This window comes from Petromyzon marinus, chromosome 34, assembly GCF_048934315.1.
Source record: "Petromyzon marinus isolate PM22_M1 ecotype Great Lakes invasive population chromosome 34, UKy_Petmar_22M1.pri1.0, whole genome shotgun sequence".
NCBI lineage: Eukaryota > Metazoa > Chordata > Hyperoartia > Petromyzontiformes > Petromyzontidae > Petromyzon > Petromyzon marinus.
Window position 1 is genome coordinate 12,379,587 of NC_133700.1, and position 19,327 is coordinate 12,398,913.

Sequence of the window (19,327 nt, forward strand, 5' to 3'; positions counted from 1 at the left end):
ACAAGTCTGGTCTCGCAAACACACACACTCCGACCGGATTAGAAGACGCACTTCATATTTAGCTCTATAATGTATGAATATAAAGTGTGCCTTATAACGTGGAGAATCCGACGTGCAATGTTCTCAGAAGTAATTATCGATAATGAAGCTGACGGGTAGGTGTTGGGTAAAATGTGCTTGAATTTTTGTAGATAGCTCTTATTACTGTGGTTTTGGGTCTCCAAGGTTAGATCATGTTTTGATAAATCTGACCGGTTTTCGATATGGCAAGTCCTGAATAGCAACACAACTTTACACCATCTTCGATCATATTTATTGTGCCCATCCCGCCCCCTCTCCCGTTACATAGGGAAGGTTCGACGTACATAGCTAAGGCATAAACACTGTCACTCTTAATTATAAAACGTTATAAATGTATCGACATCAGGTTTCAAATATACAAACATTGAATAATCAAAGACTCAATGCAAGCACAGCTAATTTAGTCATCGGTGTTAGCTGGCGTTTATCTTTCCCTCACAGCCCAGTGACACACCAATCGATCTCATTCCTGCACACGAACTGATCTGATCGCTCCATCTCTGCCGCGGGTGTCCCTGTGCGTGTGTTCTCTCCCTTCCTTTGCCTGCTGCTCCGTCACAACCACTGTGCGTTGGCCATCACCCCGAGGAGCGAGAGATGTTTCTCGCTCAAGACTCTCGTCCCGAGAGTACAAAAAACAACATTTCTGCGTTCTGTCCCCGATTGAGGTGCCTCTCCTTCTGTCTCGCTTGGTAAAACCGAGCAAGCCACCTCTTCACGCCTCTTCGTACGCCTTTGGGCTTTTGTTCACGTTCCCCCTGCCGCCCGTGTCTCTTCGTCTGATCCGTATGTCACCGCTGGCAGAAGGCAATAATTGCAAAATCCACTCACGCTTTTGGCAGTAATTCGTGTCGGCCGACCAGCAGTGGCTGCAACCCTGTGGGCATGGAGGGCCTGTCGTGGAAACATAACATGCGTTACGTACTTGAAAAAAAAATGTGAAACAATAAAAAAATAATAAACCAATGCTTACATAACATCAAGCTGTCAACGCAAATAAATAACCCAGTTATTCCCACGAACGCTACCTGCCTCTCACATGAAGCTATTATTGCTGCTACAGATGTATGCTGAATTGAATAATAAACCAATGCTTACATAACATCAAGCTGTCAACGCAAATAAATAACCCAGTTATTCCCACGAACGCTACCTGCCTCTCACATGAAGCTATTATTGCTGCTACAGAGGTGTGCTGAATTGCCGTAATAACACACGTGCAGAAGTTTGGTGTCATGCTCCATGAAACAAACAACAGAACTCGCACCCAATGAAGACTTCATTCCCGCCGAGAAACTGTCGCACAGCATATCAAGCACTGCTGGAACACCTGCATTGTTGGATCTAGCTCTTGATACATTCCACTAGGAGGAGAATAAGCTTTGGCCACTTGCTATCAACTTTCGCGTCGCACTGCATCGGGGGGGGTGAATTACTCGGCTCACCGATGATGGGGATCTCAGATTTGTAAAAGTTTTGCACGAGACATAAAACAATGTATAATTCTAGGCCGACATCTTCCCCAGCCACAAGTGCTATTAAATCCCTGCCTCTGTCAACATCCAGATCCAAGTCTTTCCTCTTTAAGTCTGCCTATATCTGACTCTCTTTCTCTATATTAAATAAATAAATACGCTTCCTTTCCGCAAGATGCTCACGTCCCACCGTACTATGCAGCATCTCGAGATGCAGCTGCATTCATACTCTTGATATAAATTAAAATTGTAATGTATGTGCCAAATTTCACTTTTCTAGCACTTCTAGAACATTAAAGTTACATCATTTACTCTATTTACATCAGTCACAATCATCTGTAAGTACTTTATACGATGACTGATGCACAAACACCACATGTTACGGCGACAAGTTCCATGCTTGGACATAAAGCCTCGTCCGGGATGATAATAATCGTGTGGCAAGACATTACAGAGCAAATTACTCGATTTAGAAAGACACACACACACACACAGAGCCCCCCCTCCTGTGAAGCTACTGCCGAGTATACTCGCATCTGAAACATTGCGTCCTCGATGGCCTCACGCCATGAGAATTTGCACAGACAGCAAATATGCTAACGAGGAGATTATAACAATGATCGACGGGGAGACAGGAGATCGCGTTCTGCACTGCGGCACCACTCATCGCGTCGTCTCAAGCGCAAGCGGAGGATTCCCAACGTCTGCTCGCAGCGCTGAACCCGGGGCGATGAACAACGCTCGTGACGCCGGGGACTCACAGTCAGGTCTGCCGTATGGCAGAACCGACTGATTGAGGTTTTTCTGTTCCAGGATGTCCTCCCACTTGATGGTGTCAGCGTGGCACAGGAACGGATTGTCGGTGATATTCACCCCTCCGGAAAGGATCTCTGTCGAGTGATAAATAAAGAACAACAACAAATAATCAACAACAACAAATAATCAACAACAGTAAATAAAGAACAACAATAAATTCCCATCAATAAAAAAATCAACAACAGTGGGTTAACGCGGTGTGAAGGCAGCATTGTAGGGAGCAGAGGGCAGCACAGCAAATCGATTGTTGTGCTGTACTATGCTCCCCACCTTCACCATCCTGCATCACCAGCATGGTGAAGTATGGTCAATTAACCTCTACGACCCCTGATGATATGGGGAGGCCCACATCGAGCAGTGGATTTACAGACCTCAATCAATTAATCTTTATTTAACGTGCCAATATCGCCCTCAATAAAGTAGGCATCAGTGTACATTACAACGGAACGGGAATGGGGCGTGGAGCAACAGGAATTTAAAAGAACTCCGTCACGCCCTCAGGAGCTAACACCGACTGAGCAGAGTTAATTGCAACCACACACAAAATAAAGTGGTAACCGTGCACAATGAATAGCAAAGAAAGGTAAGAAGTAAATAAAAATACATAAAATAAAATAGACAGTTTTGATTTTACATTTTAGGCCTGTACATGTACACAGTAGTAAACGTATGAAGGAGAGATCATTTTAAGGCTGTACATGTACACAGTAGGAACTGTATGAAGGAGAGATACACTTTTCTCGAGCTTTCTTGAAGCGTGTTAAATGACGAGGGAGTGCTGTTAACGAGCTACCATTAAGGCCACGTCACGCACACGTCACGTCACGCACACGTGCGCACAAGTCGCACGTACGAGCCGAGCTCCAGGTGCCGCGTCGAGCGGTGGGGCGTGAGAATTTTCCAACGTTTACAATCCCGCAGCACAAACAACAACGCAACAGCAGCGCAAACAAATACACCGGCTCTTTGGCTTCATGAAGCAGCGACAACAGCTTGGAATACTACACGGCAAGTGTGACCTCTGAATCAAAAACATTAACCCCTGCACTGAGAGGTTAAACGTCTTTTTAGAAGCCAATAGTTTAATGATTTGGATTGGCCTGTCCTATAAGCCTGGCTTCACAGTCCTGACAGCAAGAGGTGGTTCTTCTGCCCTATCTGCCACGCACGTCCACTAGAACCTCTACCCGCTGCCATCTGTACTATTGGGAAGAGGTGCTGAAGAGAAGTCCAGAAGAACTCCGACATCCACGCTCAAATTATCCGTGGTGGCGAGATGTTAACTACCTCGCCTGGTATGCAGGGGGCCGTGGGTTCATTCCCAACCATGACGCCTGCTGCTGTATATTTGAAGTTTGCATGTCGCTCTCCCTGTGGTCGCATGGATTTTTCTCCGGGTCCTCCGGTTTTTCCCTCCACATTTAGAATCAACAAGCGTTTAGAGTATTTGGCTGCTATAAAATTTCCACGTGATAAGCCACTTCGTTGAGCTATCATTTATTACCAGGTCGTTTTTAAAAAAGAGCTCTATAGCTCAGCGGGCCTTATCTGGTAAAATAAAACATAGAATATACCCACGAATCCTAAACTTTGCAGTCCGTGACAACTCCCATAATCCACGGGGGCGGAGATGCCAAAATCCGTAATCTTTCCACGGATTTTTGGATCTCTTCAAAGCAAAATTCTCTTCACACACACACACTGAGGTTTTTCGTGTTGCGCTGCAAATGATAGGGTCTGTGGAGAGGTTACCACCACATCACAGCGGATTTCTGTACATCATTGTGTTGCCTCCAAAACGTCGTGATTCAATTTAGTTGTTTTCATTAATTTTATTTTACCTACGTGACTTTACCGAAAAAACCAAAGAGTATCCCCCGTATATCTATTGTACATGGAAGACACGAGCAGCCGCCACCGTATAATGTTGAGACTTTCGACTTTGGGGAAGATGTGCGGCCTTTCAGTATCAGAGTGGTTTTGTAAAAAGAAACATTCAATAATGTTTGTTTTGTTTATGTGACATGAAATGTATTTTATTGACGTGAGTTTGTACAGTATTTTTTTTATTTCCTGTATCGTGATTGTCTTTGCTCCAATTTTCCATATTGCTTCATATCTGTAAATTTATTTGATTGTTTTTGTCATTTTGGCAAGACGCCAGGTGACTCTTGCAAATGAGACGACCCTGACTTCTCGAGTGCTCACCTGCTTACACAAATAAACATGAACTTAAGTTAGAGACAAGGATTGACCACTTTGACCCGAATCGGCATTAATTGCTGAAAGTATTACATTTCAGCTCAATGCATTTCTTTTAATGGAACAAAAAAAACATAAAGGTGACATCTTTAAGTCATAAATAGCATTTCTCATACGGTGACTGCAGCTCCCCTAAAATAGCTCGCACAAAGGTACGAAACATTAAACAAAACATCACTGGAGATGCTAATAATAGACAGCGAGCGATCAATCAATCAGGCCTCTCAGCCCACGGTGCGCTGGAAGCAGGTGGCACGTCGAACCTGTCAGACTTCTGCGTCCGAGTGCTCACAGCAGCACCATCCTCTCGACAACAAACCCTCTCCCGAGGTAACCCGACTCTCGGACTCCGCCCGTCCCCTCACATTCCTGCCACCGGACTGACCAATTACCAACAGCGGATCGCCAACGGACATCGTCGCTCGCACGGACGATTGGTTGGCCGAATGACGGCGCTGAATTGCGAAAGAAATTGCTCATGAATTGAGTATTGCTTGTGTGTGTGTGTGCTAACTGCACAATCGGGGAAGGAGAGGGTAGGGGTGCAGTAGGCAGGGGTGATGATTGTTGGTGGCCAACAGTAGCGCAAGGGTTAGCGCTCTGCGCTACGAATGCGGCGCCCCAAGTTCGATGCTTGCTTACGGCCAACACCGGCAACGATTATTTGAACCAGTCCTGGGCCTCCCGTAGGTCGATTCAGCCTGGTGCAGTGTGTAAACATCGCCATTTGGGAGACAAAGGCAGCCAGGCGTGGTGCTGGCAACCCACCCTCTCGTCTGCCATGCTAGCCTTCATAGTCCAGCATGGCACACGAGGTCCTCGCTAACAGCACTTGCCCCACAATAGTCTGTTAAGGCTAGACGGGGGATCTTTATCTTGGTGAGGATTGTTGGTTGATGATTAAGCACTGCAGTCAACTGAACCGTTTCCCGAAGTATGGTGCTATATTTAGAGTTTCCTGTGTGTGATACGTGTTAACATATACCCAATGTGAGTTTTGTAAAAGAATATCCTGTTAACGGCAGGTTTGACTCATTGTATCTACCATCATCAGCTATGGTCAAGTCACTGTTGAATGAAAGACTCGTCAAGACACCACCACCTCTCACAATGATTAAACTGGCCTATCGAGTGCATCGCCTGATGGCCGATACTAGGATACCAATAACTCCGCAGAGAAACCCTTCAAACTAAAACCGGCTTCTCATAATACACCTTGCGCCTTTACATGCACAGCCATTTTGTTAAATCCGGGAAACCGTCCACGACGTGGGAGTACAGAAGTACAGGAGAACAGTGGGAATTCCCGTACTGCCCTCTGCTGCCAAAAAGGCAATTCGGCTCATTCCCATTAAACACAACGCTCGTTTGGCCGCCAGGCAACAGAACCCTCCGTGCAGTGTGTGCGGGACCCGGCTCCACCTGGCGAGGACACGTGCCAAGCGAAGTGCCGACCGCACAAGGAATTCTCTTTGGGAGCATCGTATTCGGCGGCACACGAGGCGACGTAATGCCGCTCGCTGCAGCAGGAGGGATGCAAATTCTAAAATGTCTCCGCCTTCGCGATGCGACGCGCCGCCCGGCAGCAAAATTGGCAAAGGGAAGGAGGTTAAAACGCAGAGCAGCGAATGTAAAAAACACAAAACAAAATGCACCGGCTAATCCAGTCCGACGACCGGTGGTCTTGTGACATCTTCCTGCTCCAGTGGAGGGTGCACAGGGCCAAATCGGGGGGGGGAGGACGCGAACGACGAAGGCGCACCCAACCTACGTGAAAAATTTAGCGAGAGAGGAGTTTTCTCAGGAAGGTTCATTCCTCCTCTCCCAAACTTCTCACGAAACATCTCCATATTGCCCTCTCTTATTCTCTCTTTCTCCATCCTCTCTCGCACGCGTCTCAAAACATATACGAGACAACATCTCTGCACCAGTAAGCAACGAGCATCACTTTGGCAAAACCGTGGTAAGATGTTAACTACCTCGCCTGGTATACAGGAGGTCGTGGGTTCGATCCCGACCGTAATGCCTGTATATTGGGAATTGAAATGTTCTCCCATGGTCACGTGGATTTTTCTCAAAGTCCTCCGGTTTCTCTCTCCACATTTAGAAACATCACGTTTGGAGTATTTACCTGCTATAAATTTCGACATGGCAAGCCCCTTCATTGAGCTATCAATTGTACGGGTTAGGGAAGATAGGAGCCATGCCCAGGAATACAACTCTGGCTCCGATAAGCACTTACCATCGTTTCCCCCCATTATCAGTTCTGCTTTATTTGTGTTGGGTCACTGTCCTCTCCTTGTAAATTTATTGCGATCATTTTGTTAGCCCAAAGAAAGCAAAACATCCTTCCCCAGCACCTCGGATTAGCACGTTTCGCTATGTACAGTGCGAAAGAAAACATACATACATTTGTACATTTTGTATGGGCGCCGCAGTGGCTAGGAGATGTCAACTACCTCGCCTGGTATACACGAGCTCGTGGGTTCGATCCCGACACTGACGCCTGCTGCTGCTGCTGTATGTTTGGAGATTGGATGTCTCTCTCCCCGTGGTCGCGTAGATTTTTCCCCAGGTCCTCCGGTTTTTCACCTCCACATTTAGAAACATGCGTTTAGAGTATTTGGCTGCTATAAATGCCCACATTATAAGCCACTTCATTGAGCTATAATTTGTGGCCAGGTCGCTTCTGAAAAAGAGTGGGCCTTACCTGGGAAAACAAAAAATAGTTGATAGTTTTTGTTTCATTTAAAACTCTAGGAAGTAAATGTTTTGAGTGTGAGAGCAGGAGAAGCCAGGGCAAGCTGACGAGGTCGGCGCGCGAGGAACAGCAAGAAGGTTTTTGAGCGCAGGAGCCAACGCAACTTGAGCCGCGCGCCGAGCTGGTGAGTCGACACCGTGCCCTCTCACTACGCTAGCGACACCTCCACGGGAAATTTCTCCATCCGTGACTAACGAGCGCCAGACGACTAAGTTCCAGCTTAGGTTTCAGTGTTGCAAGAGTCGAAACAATCCTATGCAAAAATGTGTGCCACGCACTCAGAGATACGAGCGTGTCAGTGTTTGAACTTTAAACTACGAATGCCTTCGTCATCGGCACAACAAAAGATGCGCTTGTTAACATTTTCCCACTCTATAAATATCGTTCGAGGCACATAAAAATGCATCTAATAAATGTTTCAACTCTTTATTAACAAACTGCTCGATGACGAGCTCCCCATGCTTTGTACGTAGGTTGCATGGGTTGTTTGAACATACTTCACCACGCTGGTCAGTACGGGCCAGGGAAGATAGGAGTCATGCCCAGTAATAAAACTTAGGCTCTGATAACCTCTATTGCCATGGCTCCTCCCACCCCCCCATTATCAGTTCTGCATTATTTGTGTTGGATCACTGTTCCCTCCTTGTAAATGTATTGCATTCATTTGGTTAGCCCAACGAACGCAAAACATCCTTCCCCTGCACCTCCGGTTAGCACGGTGGGCTACATACGGTGTGAAAGAAGTTCAACATACATACATTTGTATGTATTTATGTATGGGCGCCGCTGTGGGGAGATGTTAACTACCTCAGCTGGTATACAAAGAGGTCGTGTGTTCGATTCTGACCCTGACGCCTGCTGTATATTTAGATTTTGCACGTCTCTCTCCCTCTCCCTGTGGTCGTGTGGATTTTTCTCCGGGTTCTCCGGTTTTTCCCTCCACATTTAGAAACATGCGTTTAGAGTATTTGGCTGCTATAAGCTTCCACGTGATAAGCCGCTTCATTGAGCTGTCATTTGTGGCCAGATATAGCTCAGTGGGCCTTACCTGATAAAGCAAAAATAGTTTATAGTTTTTTACATTTATTAAACACATCTCTATCTTTGTTTTGAGAAAATAACTTGCCCCCATCCACATCATCATGCCTAGCTACCTATAAAAAACATCTCATGTGACAGGCATCTCTATTTTTAAATGCATTTAATATTATTATCCGAATGCAAGCAACCGTATAAAATTAAATGTGACTCTTAAATCACAAAGGCGGTACCATAATAGTAGCTGAAAATTAGCAATATTTTGGCATCTGCGGCTTGCACGTACACAGGGATATCCTACGTAACAAACAGGGAGGGTTTTTGTTTGGGTAACGGACCCGCTAGCGTCGAGCACACTATACGTTGTTTGCGCTGTATGCCCGCACACCTCCACGCGCACTCTCAGCGAGGCCCCTCTCCATTTCATTGGGGGCTCACGGTTAAATTGGGAAAAGAAAACGCGAGTTCAAATTCCACGCATTAATCCGCCGAACCGGCCGCGGCTCTTTGTTTACAACGGCAGTGGCGGCATAACGCGTTGTGAGCGGACGGAACTTTCCAGCGTGTAACCTTTCGTAAGTCGAGGCGAGCCGCGGGCTAGGAACACGGCAAAAGCGCACGGCCCCGGCAGGCTAGGATCGCCTCTTGGCAAAACCCGCGCCACCAAAAATAGAGACGTAAAAAGTCGCGGGTGAGCGCCTTCGCGCCTTCGCGGCTAAAAATCGTACGTTTCCGCACGTATGCAGCGGTCGGCACTGGGAGAGAAATAATAAAAAAAAATCAAATGAAACGCGGCGCACGCGGTCAACTGAGACAAACTCGCGGCGAATTCCTTGCGGTGCGGATTCCCCTGCGCCACCGTGGCCAGATTAGCGTTGTTGATCGGCGCTTCAGCATCGAGTGTCCGATTACGATCACGCACATCACGTCAATGCAGGGGTTATACATCACGGGAAGATATGCACGCACAGAATTCCGTAACGTGTGTGTGTGTTCTGTGCAGTCTGTCACTTGCTTTTAACACAAATATAATTTAATTGTTCTTACTTTACCCAGTTTTACGTTTTTTACGGCAGAAAATGAAAGTAGTTGCTGTTGGTTGGGTCTGGGAGTGGGCGACAATTTATTAATTTGAATTTCCAAGACGAGACGATGAATAAAACAATTTCACCAGGATTAGTAAGTCGAGCGGAAGCTGCCATCAGAGACTACAAGGCATCTGCAATGAATTGTGATTATTTTTCAACTTATAATCCTTCACTTTTTTAAAATCTCTGCGTAATCATAATCTCTCGGGGATAATCCCAAATCGGATAAATCTTGAACAGAGCGCGGTTCGATGCAAGTCCGACTTGATTATGTGGAATCCAAAATAAAACACCCCAAAAAACCTATCGTTTATGTTAACGTAAACGTGCTTTCAGCCGCCACGTTATCCGTCAATCAGGGTTCCACCACCGGCCCCTACAAGCCTCCGTGGTCGGAATCGCGGAATGATCACATCCCAGCGTGCAGACCATGCGTACGCAAATCAGTTCACGTTCCACTTTCCGGGAAGCCCACCGTGGCAGTGAGGTGGCGGTGGAGGAGGAAGCTGCCAGGATGAGAGGGCTGTCAAAGTGTTGAAAAGTGAGTCACTGAGACCACGGAGCTCCTGGACTTGGTACTGTGTGGTGCGTTTCAACCCCTTGAGAAATCTTCGGCGAGCCACTGCAAAATAAACGCTGCTTTGGAACTATGCATGTAGCAGTTTAGTCATGTAAAATTTGGTGCTGATGAGCCCAAGTGAGGGCAAAACTCATGAGTGTCTCTCACAAAGAGAAAACCCATTTGCTCAAATTTAGAGTTGCAGTCAATAGAATGTACTTGTTTTCCTGAGTTCTGCTTTTTTATATTAAATAAGCAACTATAAGGCGAAGTAGACGTTGTCTCAGTACCCGAGCGTCACTGGTGCATTTATCCCAGGAATGTAAGGACGTTTGCAAGGCTACACCATCATTGTCTTTCATTATCGTCATTTATCTTAGCGGCCACTAAACACACCAGCATGTGCGTGTGTGTCGTATGTGTGCGCGCGCACACACACGCATGTGTGCATTTGTCACGCGCCCACTCCGTGCTGTTTATGGTTCTTCCAAGGTTAAGTGACAGCAGTTTAAGTGCAAGGGTCAGTCGAGCGATCAACGAAAAACAACGCGTCCGTGTCGCCCGTTCGTCGCCGACAACTGCCGCCGACGCGCCGCGGTCACGCCACCACCACCCGGCCCCTCCCCCACCCCCGGCGCCTTACCAGTGAGGCTGCGCAGCAGCAGCGCCCGCAGGCCCGTGCCGAGGCCGCGCTGTCCGTTGTCGACGATGGCCAGCGCGAACTTGTCGTCGTAGAGCTTCATTCCGCGCACGATGCGCAGGCTCTCCAGCGGAAGCTCCTCGAAGTCGTTGAGGGCCACGAGCACGTAGCCCATCACCTCCCGGACGTCCTGCGCCGCGGGGGAGAGCAACGAGCCCGGCCGTGAGAGAGGAGCCGCGCGCCGTGTGGAAGTTTACATTCATCCCGGCAAGGCATGCGTACAACGCGCCGGGCCCCCTCACCCTTAGCTAATCCACGGACCCCATCAGCCTTGGTATCTTTGAATCTGTATATCCATACGCCAGGCTGTCCGTCTACTGGGCGTGCAATGATGCATCTGATTTACAGATTGAATTGATTCTGATGGTCACGATAAACGAGCCGAATCGTATAGGTTGAGAATTATTATCATGCTATATTATGCGCCAACTTTAAATGTAGGAAAATGGAGCAAACAAAACTGCACAAACAAGTTTTGTACTTCATATTCTTAGTTTTTTCGGTAAAGTCACGAAAGCTTTAAATCAAAAGTTTTGTACTGTTTTGGCATACGTACGTGTGTTGTTTGAAACTCATATAGAAACAAAATAGAAACCATGCAAACGAGCCAAACAAAAATATATAAAAATATCTGATTTAATAGAATGGCGACAACGAATTATGACAATCCATCAACTTGTCGGCATGTTAATAATTCCATGCCCAATGCCTTCCGATGCAAGAACATATCTTGTGTCTGCCTTGTGTGTGTGCCATTCGTGTAGTACTGAGTCGGCTTCACTCAAACTTTGGCTTCGAGCCAAGACTAAATAAATTTAACGCGCAGTGGTTCAGACAGAAAAGCCTGAAAGTTAAGAAAATCGCAGTGCTTCTGCTATAATTGTAAGCGTCAAAATGGTGTCGGTAATAAGCTTTGAATAAAGAATGAGTGAAGTGTGTTTTTGACCAGACTGCAAAATCCAAGTGGCTTTCGATATCGCTGACCGCCAGATACTGGCTTTTTCCCCAAGCGTTTTAATCGCGGGCATCAACCAAAGTCCCACGTAAATGGCATTATCAGTCAGCATCGCCTTTATCTCCGACACTGACTCACGGCACGAGAGACTCAAGTCGGCGAGAGCAGCCAAAGGCGGTGATGCACTCGCTGAGATACTGAACTCCTTTCTCACTTTCCTTTTCTCCGTGGCTGCCAAGGCGGTCAGCGGCATGTGGCAAACCAGACCGTGTGTCACATTAGCAGGAATCCCCAGCGCTTACTCAGCCTCCCGTTTGTTTAGTCACCGAGCTGCTCTTGCGAGAGAGGAATCTCTTTCGGCAGGGGTGGGGAGGGGGGTCTGAACGCAGTGCACCAGAGGTCGATCGAAATTGGTTCTTCTTTGCTCGGGGACAATGCCGGGATGTTAAACCATCCGGCTCATGAAACTCGCTGCAAAGGAGGGGCCTTGTTTGCAATGCAATGGGGTACACAGTATTCCCTCGTTATTCACCAACTTTCTATCCGTGAATCGCATTTGAAACTCTACATCACTCCATCGAGAGAGAAAATGATGAGATCAAGTGATGATAGATGTGATGCGAGAAATTGGTGCGATAAAGTTGTCATTTCCATGTGTTGAATAGCTTATTTTCGTGTTTATTTTAGGTAATTGTTATCCTTCGCAAATTATTTTTATTGTCCTTCCCCGGCACCTCCGATAACCATGGTTGGCTACGTATGGTGTGAAAGAAGTTCATACGTACGTACAACGAGGGAATACTGTATCAGTGAAGAAACGCGGGTAACACGAACGCTCGTATCTAAAGCCACGGTCGTGCAGATGGCGCTTCTGCGCACCGCGCGCGGTCGTGGCTAACGAATCACTCGAGCGAGGTTACAATCACGAAGGCTACACACGGCGCGAACGCACCAGGGGCTTTCGAGGGCTGTGACCGAGCCGTCGGTTACACCGAGAGGGCTGATCAATGGAGGGTGGACGGAAGTGCCGATTTTTGCGGGCAGCCGTTCCCGGGAGCAAAGGGGTTTTTTTTTGCCGGACATTTGTTGAATTCCACAGCCGAACAGCTGGAGGGGAGTTGGAGGAGAGCCGCAGAGTGAACTGCAGATTCCCCTGCCATCGTTAGGGTCAACATTGTACCCCTAGTCCACAGACCCGGGACCAAAGCACCCCCTACCCCATCTGACATCAACATCATCATCAACAACACTGATCAGCAGCATCAGCAGCAGAAGATTGCAAAAATGTGTAACAATATCCTGCTGTGTTCGGACGAACAAGACTACATGAAGCAGTGATGACCGACGCAAACAGATTGCGTATAAAAACTACACTCTGAAGAGGAGTTGCTTACGTAAAAAATATTTAACGACCTGAATGGTATTTTTAAATATAGATAGAAATTAAATAACTCTTCGAGTTTATTTTCGTTTTTATGTTACCACGCAGGGGCGAGTCGAGCAGAAGACAACCACTTGTTGACTTCCCCCTCAAAGTGATGCTCAATTTATCAACCCTAGAGAAATGATGGGTCGTGTCAACTCCCAACTAGGATTTGAACTCCACCCACTCTTGCACCGAGCCACCTGGACGACTCTTTTATTATATATTATAAATTACTAAAGCCAGAAAGTTAATCATAAAATGGAGCTATTAAAGTATCCAAGGCTCAAATGCACTAACTGCACTTGCTCAAGCACATGCACAACGGTGGCACATTCCACTGTGCAATGCTGAATTATTCATACGTACACACGCGCGTGCTCGAACTCCATAAGAAAAAAAATTGTACGAGTGAGTTAGAGTGGAGAGGATGGAGAATTCACGCGCGAGAAGATTAAGTGCGGCAACCGTGTCAAGGCCGCAACCACGACGACGGTAACCCGTACAAACGCCCCCCCACCCCGCGCATAAAGGGCAAGTAATGCACGTGACAGAAATAGACACAAACAGACACTACCACACACACGAACACTCAAGCCGCATTACATCAAAGCACTGCAGTGGCATTGTTTGGACGGAGCCCATAGTGAACGTTATCAACGCGCAGGGTAAACTTGACTGGGTGCTCTCGGCCGTTCCACCGGAGGCTTGCGAGGTACAAAGCGAAGCCGGTGAGCTCCTCCCCTCCGCCGTCGGGCGCACACGAGCCACTGTAAGCAACCAATGTTCTGCACTTCTATAGCGCGAAAACGGCGTGCAGTCATGGGCAGAGGGGGGGAAAAGGTGGGTCTTGAGCCTTAAACTCGGGGGAAGGGAGATGCACACGACGGGGCAGCAGCAGAGGCCAATGAGCGACATTCCGTTGACCGAAGGTGAACTGGAGGCTTCGATGGAGAGTCTTGGTTGCTGGAGCGGACAGTGAGTGGAGGGGAGTAGAATGAGATGAGAGGGGAGATGTAGCAGAGTTTATGGAGGAGAGTAGAGCAAGGTGAGAGGAGTGCCTTAGGCAGGGGAGAATCCGTGGAGGATCTTGAAGACGTTGAGCGCAATCATAAAATGGAACCGCGATTCGGTTCCAGGCATGCTTCACAACGGTCCGGCGAGTCCGCTTAGTGTGCGTCAAGCCTCACCTTGAGGAAGGAGAGGTCGTCTCCCCTGGAGAGATGTGTGATCTCCAAGTTGCCCAGCACCACCTCGCAGCCCTGGTAGAGGATCTTGAGCGACTCATAATGCTGCGTCTTGCTCACGAGCAGCTCCAGGCGATGCTCCGTGCCGACGCACACTGCGGGGAGAGTAGAAGCAACGGCACGGCGTGTCAGGCAGGCCAGCCAGAGAGGGGCCCGACCTGAGGGGGTCACGGACAAACAAGGTCGTCCCTACGCCACCTCTCGCGCTCCGAGATGGAGACATCAATAAATAACACTGAAGGTGCCACGTGCGATGATCAAAATAAAAAAAATGTCTGAAGGGCCAGTCAACGGTTCGCCTCGCAAAAAGTGATTCAATTGTCATGATTCTTGAACATGATTTGATTGAACAGTGGATAATTTATTTAATTATCATTTGTGTTTTATGTTCTTCTGTCTCATTGGTATGGTTTTGCTCACTTCCTGAGCCTAAACCTAACACCAGCAAAACCTTTTGCATACAATTTGTGCAAATCGTAAAGAATCAATCATCAGACATATGATTCGATGCAGGTTTCATGAGCACGGATCAATACATCGTCCATGCCAATGGCTATCAAATAAATTATTATACTACAGGTCATGTTGACCACAGTCGTGTTTATGTGGTCACATATGCTCAGCTCATCTTCCCTTTGGAGTCAATAAAACGTGTTCGCAATTGTGAGTGAAGTCAGCAATTGCTTCTCTACCGGAGGGACCGGTTCCTACCATCGGAATGTGGAATTTACTTCAGTGGCTCAGGCTCATCGACGGAAATAAACATCACGCTGTTGCTTATATGATCGAGAAAAAAACAAACCCAGTGAACTCATTGTGCTCTACTAAAGCCACCGCAATGCCTTGCAGCGGCACTTGATCAATGGCAGTACAGCTCCTGCACGTTGTGTTCACCGCTGAATCGATTTCGTTTGAGTCTTTACAATAAAAAGTGTGCGTGGGGAAAAGCCGCACACTCCACTTCACGGCGACAGCGCACCCAGCCGTGCGCTGTGAAGTGGCATCTCCTAAAGACGCCTCGAAACATACCTCTACGGAATATTTGTAACGCAACGCCATCCGTCTCCGTGCTGGGCACACCTCTTCGGTTTCACTTGCTCGGTAAAACCTGTCATTGTGACGCGGCGTGCGTCGAGTCCGCTGCCTCCCCCAATGCGGTGACGCTGGCGGTCTGCTCATCGCAGCGCTCCGTTTTGTAATGGGAATCCGGCCGTCCGCTCCCCCGTCACCGATTTACGGTTTCACAATCTGAAGAGTGCTCGGCGGCACAGTGGGCAGTGCGCTACCCCATCACGAGCGGCGACTTTGCCTCGATTTTCAGACTTCAAATTCCGCCCCCCCCCCCAACGCCGTACGCAGAGAGTCGAGCGCAAAGCATGTTCAAGTTACACGTTGACCTCCAGCTCATAATAATAACTCACGAAGACGATAAAGTGATTAAATTATAAATGTGAGCGTAACTCAATCCTGGTCCTGTGCTGGGGAGAGGGGCGGCTGGGGGGGGGGCAGTTCCTCGGCACGGAAGTGTGGCTTGGTGTGTTTTTAAGAGGGTGGCGTTTCGCCTGTTTACCCCCCGTCTAGTGAAACAGCCCCGGGCATTTGTCTCTTCCCCCCCCCCCCCATTGAAGGCCACAGCCAGTCTGTATCATTAAGCAAATTATCCACCTGCCATAAAGCACCATAATTCGTGAAAAACAAACAGCCAGGCCTCCTGCCAATTGAGATGTGCCCCACTTATTGGAGTTGCTCGCTTAAAAAATAGAGAGCGGGGGTCTTCAAGCTAATGAGCTGTAAACAGTTCAACAGAACCACCAGCGCAGAGATAGTTTTACTGTCATCCACAGAAACATTAACATTCCTGGCTGGACAGAGCGACTGGAATAATGTCCCTTTCAGTGGCTGACGACACATTCCACGTCAACGCAACCAACACACAACAACACCGCCGGCACGACCACGTTCTGAATGGATTTAACCTCGAACCCAATGGCCAAAAGGGCTTTCACAGTACAGTAGTAGAGGTAACACCGATTGAAGAACTCTTAAAATCACAATCAATGCATCGAATCTCATGTTAAAAGATTTGATGTTTGTCAATTTGTATAAATGTTGGCTGGCTTGATCACGGCTGATGATGAGATGGTGTATGTAATGGGCACACGTCCTCCCTCCAGGCCGCAAGTTCGTGACAACCGATTGAATCGTGGGAAGTAGGGGGGGCACAGATGACCGAGCCTCCGCGATTCTGCAGAGCGAGCCTCCGAGCAACACGAGTGCCCACAAACGGTCGGATTCTCCAGCAGAACGTGGAAACCCAAGTCCGGGCAGGGGACGTCGGCACTTATTAGGAGCTCGGCAGCTGCTCACGCGCGGGTGACGAGTCGCCGCAGTGGCTGAGCAGTGTTCTCGCACACACGCGTGTGTGAGCGCGCGTGGAATACAGCGAGTGTGCACGGGTGTGCGAGCGAGTGAGCGACTGACCGTGCGTCTGAGAGTGTAACTCAGACCTATCGACTTTCACGAGTATCGAAGCGCTCGCATACTTACAGAAATACACGCGCCCACGCGCACGCTTTCCCATGCACGCAAGCATAGACGCACGCGCGTGAACGCACGGGTAGATATTAGGAGATTCTTAAACGGAATAATTATTTTCCAATTCTGCACAATGCACACGTACATTACACGCTTCCCCATGAATCGACGGTTCGGGGTCATTATTCGATTCATGAATCTATTTTGTTTCTAAGGTCGCGAATGCTGCAAGCTTTAATGACAGCGAGCTTCACCTGAACCCACACTCACAACGCATAAGGATCGAGACAAATCGATAATTACGTGCACGATTCGATGGGTTACAGCTAAAATCAGGACCCATTTGCATGCACGAATCAATGCATCGTTGCATCCCTATTGTACAATGACCGAAATCCACTGGAACCCAGGCTGGTTTTATTTATTCGAAACTTTACACATTGTGGGTTTTGCTTTTTTCACGAAGACGATGTTGACGCTTCGTATGTTGAACGTGCGACACGCCCCAGTGACCACTCTTGCCGCCAGGCCTGTCACTCGATGCAAACGCCAGGTACATCGCAGGGTGCCGCATTGGGGTAAAAAAAAAACAAGTGAGATACGTTCTTACAAAACCAGTTAAACGTGGCCAGCCGAGCGTCGAGCTCCAGTGGAGGCAGCTATCAAACCCGAAAGTATCGAGCAGTCAACGGCCATCGTCCGTGTGTATTTAAAAGCAGCGGGCGTGGTATTTGCTGAGCTGTGAGAAAGAAAGAAGTTTAATTTAATAGCATCGACTCTTTTTCTCTCTTTCCCAGAAATGAAACAACAACAAAAAAAACTGTTGTCAGCTTTTGGCGACGACACCCCGAGGAGGACCGGGACGCGGCGACGACAGCTTGTTTTTCAAGTGCTTGGGCCATTTTGCAACTTTCAATATTTTCGCTGTTACGCATCGCCATGAATGTGGCCAAGCAAACAACGACGGGGTCGAGTGTTGGACATCCCAGTAGGGAGCTTTGCATTTCTGAGCGGGGTTTACACGCTCGGTTTACTTGAACTTTCCAGGACGAAGCAGGTTACAAGCGACTCCGTGGAAAATCGCAGCAATATCAAGACACGCGACGAGGCGGGCGTAAAGAGAGCACCGAAAACGACCAAAACACGAAATACTTTCCTTCTGTCACTTTAACAAAAGCAGAAACACTACCGAGTGCACGAAATGACATCTCGTTTGACTCAGGAGATGCAACTATGGGTAAGGAATTGAAGGCGGTGAACTTTTATGGTACGCTATGTTTGGTCTCGAAGGCACAGCTGTCAAGCCATACGATGTACCCCGTATTCTTGTAGAGGAAAATTGAGTTCACGTCCATACAACGTACAGCCGTTTCAATACGGTCAAAACATTCTTTTTATCTCTTTGTTTGTGTTTCTCCCTTGTGATGGGACTTTGTAGGATGAACGTTGAGATTTGTAAGGGCACGGGGTGACCAATAAGGTCTGTATTGGTCTGTAATAAGGTAGGGCACTGATAAGGGGCTGACGGCTATGTAAAGGGCTCTCCATCTGGTTATGCGACCATCCCCACTTGTATGGCAACTCCATACACGCTGTCGTTTTGCTTTACGGACAACTTTTTCAGGAACTATCAGTTCCCGTATATCGACGTGCGGAATTTCGCTTTGCCGACAATGTTCCACGAACGTGTGTCCGTGCCGTGCACATACATATCCAGGGATGTGTCCGTAAATAAAAGACGCCGGCAACCAAATGTGAGCCGGGCGCAGGGCGAGGGATAAAGTGGCAGGCAGTCTGCTCTCCCTTCTGGCGCAGAAGAACGAGGAGACAAATAAAGAATGGGATTATTCACAGCGCTGCTCGATGAGCTGCGCTCTCGCCCATACAAACTGGTTCTCGGGTCACCCCCCTCCTCCCTTTTTAGGTTCCACAAATTTACAAACGTTTACATTTGGCGGAACAGAATGGAAAATTAAACAGTACTGTGTACGTGGTGGGTTTTTTTATTTTTTACGAGTTAATAAACAGGTGCCGAGCTAGGAAGCCGAGCGAGGAAGCGAACGAACCAGTTTCATTGAAATGTAAAATGTTTTTGAAGAAAAGATTACGCTAAAATGTCCTCGATCCTGAAAAGTGGGGTGCGAGTAATTTGCTGGAGGCAAAATGAAGAGGGCGACAGAATGTACCAGCAGCGGCGCGTGATTGGCAAGCGCCTCTGTTTTTGCCGAAAAAAATACACCGTCGACTTTATCCACAGGTAGCCTGTCAAGTTTGTTTTGATCTGTCTTTTTTTTTATGCTCCACGTTCCACTTCGGGCGAATGCAAATGCCAACGATAGCTGCCCGATCGACGCGGACCACAGGAGCAGGAGGTCGTCGCAACCGAC

At 47.9% G+C, this 19,327-nt stretch overlaps 1 protein-coding gene across 2 annotated transcripts in view; it reads right to left on the reverse strand.

Moving 5' to 3' along the window:
• LOC116948734 (epidermal growth factor receptor-like) overlaps positions 1-19,327 on the reverse strand; it is a 103,095-nt gene that overhangs the window by 36,193 nt on the left and 47,575 nt on the right. For both annotated transcript variants that reach the window (XM_032965756.2, XM_032965757.2), the window contains exons 2-5: positions 14,349-14,500; positions 10,724-10,910; positions 2,318-2,446; positions 913-975 (exon numbers count right to left, since the gene is read on the reverse strand). In XM_032965756.2, coding sequence (XP_032821647.1) covers positions 913-975; positions 2,318-2,446; positions 10,724-10,910; positions 14,349-14,500 — 531 coding nt within the window. The remainder of the gene's footprint in view (positions 1-912; positions 976-2,317; positions 2,447-10,723; positions 10,911-14,348; positions 14,501-19,327) is intronic.